The sequence below is a fragment of the Rattus rattus genome, chromosome 2 (genome assembly GCF_011064425.1).
Source record: "Rattus rattus isolate New Zealand chromosome 2, Rrattus_CSIRO_v1, whole genome shotgun sequence".
Lineage (NCBI taxonomy): Eukaryota > Metazoa > Chordata > Mammalia > Rodentia > Muridae > Rattus > Rattus rattus.
This window is the reverse complement of record NC_046155.1, coordinates 226062320-226063816: the sequence shown is the minus strand read 5'-3', so window position 1 is coordinate 226063816 and position 1497 is coordinate 226062320. Positions and strand designations below refer to the sequence as shown.

The 1497-nt window shown below is 47.8% G+C and overlaps 1 protein-coding gene across 1 annotated transcript; it reads right to left on the bottom strand.

Annotated features, from left to right (window-relative positions):
- Nucleotides 1–690: 690 nt before the first annotated feature.
- LOC116894707 (dynactin subunit 3-like) lies at nucleotides 691–1497 on the bottom strand. The gene has a single exon (XM_032896402.1). The coding sequence runs from the start codon at nucleotides 1481–1483 to the stop codon at nucleotides 980–982; it is 504 nt and encodes a 167-aa protein (XP_032752293.1). The 5' UTR covers nucleotides 1484–1497; the 3' UTR covers nucleotides 691–979.

The window sequence follows — 1497 nt, the reverse complement described above, 5'->3', positions numbered from 1 at the left end:
TTATACAGGACTTTTGTAGGTAAAGGGAAATCAGTGAGTGGCTTCAAACTTTAATCATGGGGGTGACTTTCTTTTGGGGGGATAATTCAGCTGGCAACTTTAGGTTGGAGCTAAATACTGATGGATTGCTCTAAATGTCCTGTAGCTCTTAACAAGTGTGTTAACTCTCCCTCCCCCTTGATGGTAGATTATCTGCTTAATAAATGTTTTCATTGGGTATTTTAAGCTCATTGTTGAGATACACTGCTCAAAAATTTTTTTAAAAAAATATTATTTTCCAACTACTGCTTCTCATTGTTAATGTACATAGTTACCCTCAAAGCTTCAGTGCGGATGTCTGATGAGATTGATATGCTTTTCGGGCTCATGGAGAAAGGAGTCATTTTGGCTTTTAAGTCTCATTATTTAGGAAATACATTATTCTAGGCTGCCAGAGAGAGGGAGAGAGAGAGAGAGAGAGGGAGGGAGGGAGAGAGAGAGAGAGAGAGAGAGAGAGGGAGGAGAGAGAGGAGAGAGAGGAGAGGAGAGAGAGAGAGAGAGAGAGAGAGAGAGAGAGAGAGAGAGAGAGAGAGAGAGATCACTCTTCTCTCTTGCAGGAGACCGAAGTTCAGGTTATGAGCACTCATGTCGAGTGTCTCAGTCTTGTACGATAGAGTGGTGGTCTCTTTCTTTGCGATTCAGAACTTGTTTCTAATTTTTTTAGTGGTCTCTACAGTTTATTGTCACTGGAATAAATACGTTTGACAGGGAGTACAAATCATGACTCTAAGGTAAACCTGACCTCTGACCTCAGAGCCCCCAAGTTGAACACAGACAGGTAGTATTTGAATTCAGAGGCAAAGCTGTCTCTGCCTTATAAAGAGGTTGGTGGAGGGCCCTGGAGCCTACCTACCTCCCCTGGTGGGGACATGGGGAGCAGCTGTCATTCTGCTGCTGGCTTCACTTGCTTGGCAGCCTCTAGCTGGCAGAGTAGCTCGTCCTACTGCACAAACTGCTTGGAGAGAAGCATTGTAGTCTTGTTATACTCCTCCAGGGGAGCCTTGGACTCCTCAGTGATCTCCACACACTGGTCCTGCTGTTGGATGTGGATCTGCGCCAAGCGCTGCAGGCGGGCAGCATGCTCAGGAACGGCTTTGATAGAAGCGCTGTCCAGCACCGGCACCAAGGTGTTCACTTGTTCCAAGAGCGCCACCTGGGAGAGGATGAACTGTTCCTCTGCCAAGATGAACTGCAACTTGGAGGCCTCAGGTATAGCAATGCGATCAATGTACTCAGGGTCCAGGTATTTGATCAGGTCTTCAATCTTTTTGTAGAGAATCTTCACCCTCTCCCTCTTACTGGCAATGTTCCCTAAAGCCACCTGCACCTTGACTAGACCATCAGCTACCTTCCTAGAGCCTCGGGTCCCGCCTGGCCCGTACACCCAGCGCTCCAGCTCCTCCACTCGGGACTGTAGCCGCTGCACATCGGTCAGAGCCGCCATCGTTTCTGCAACCT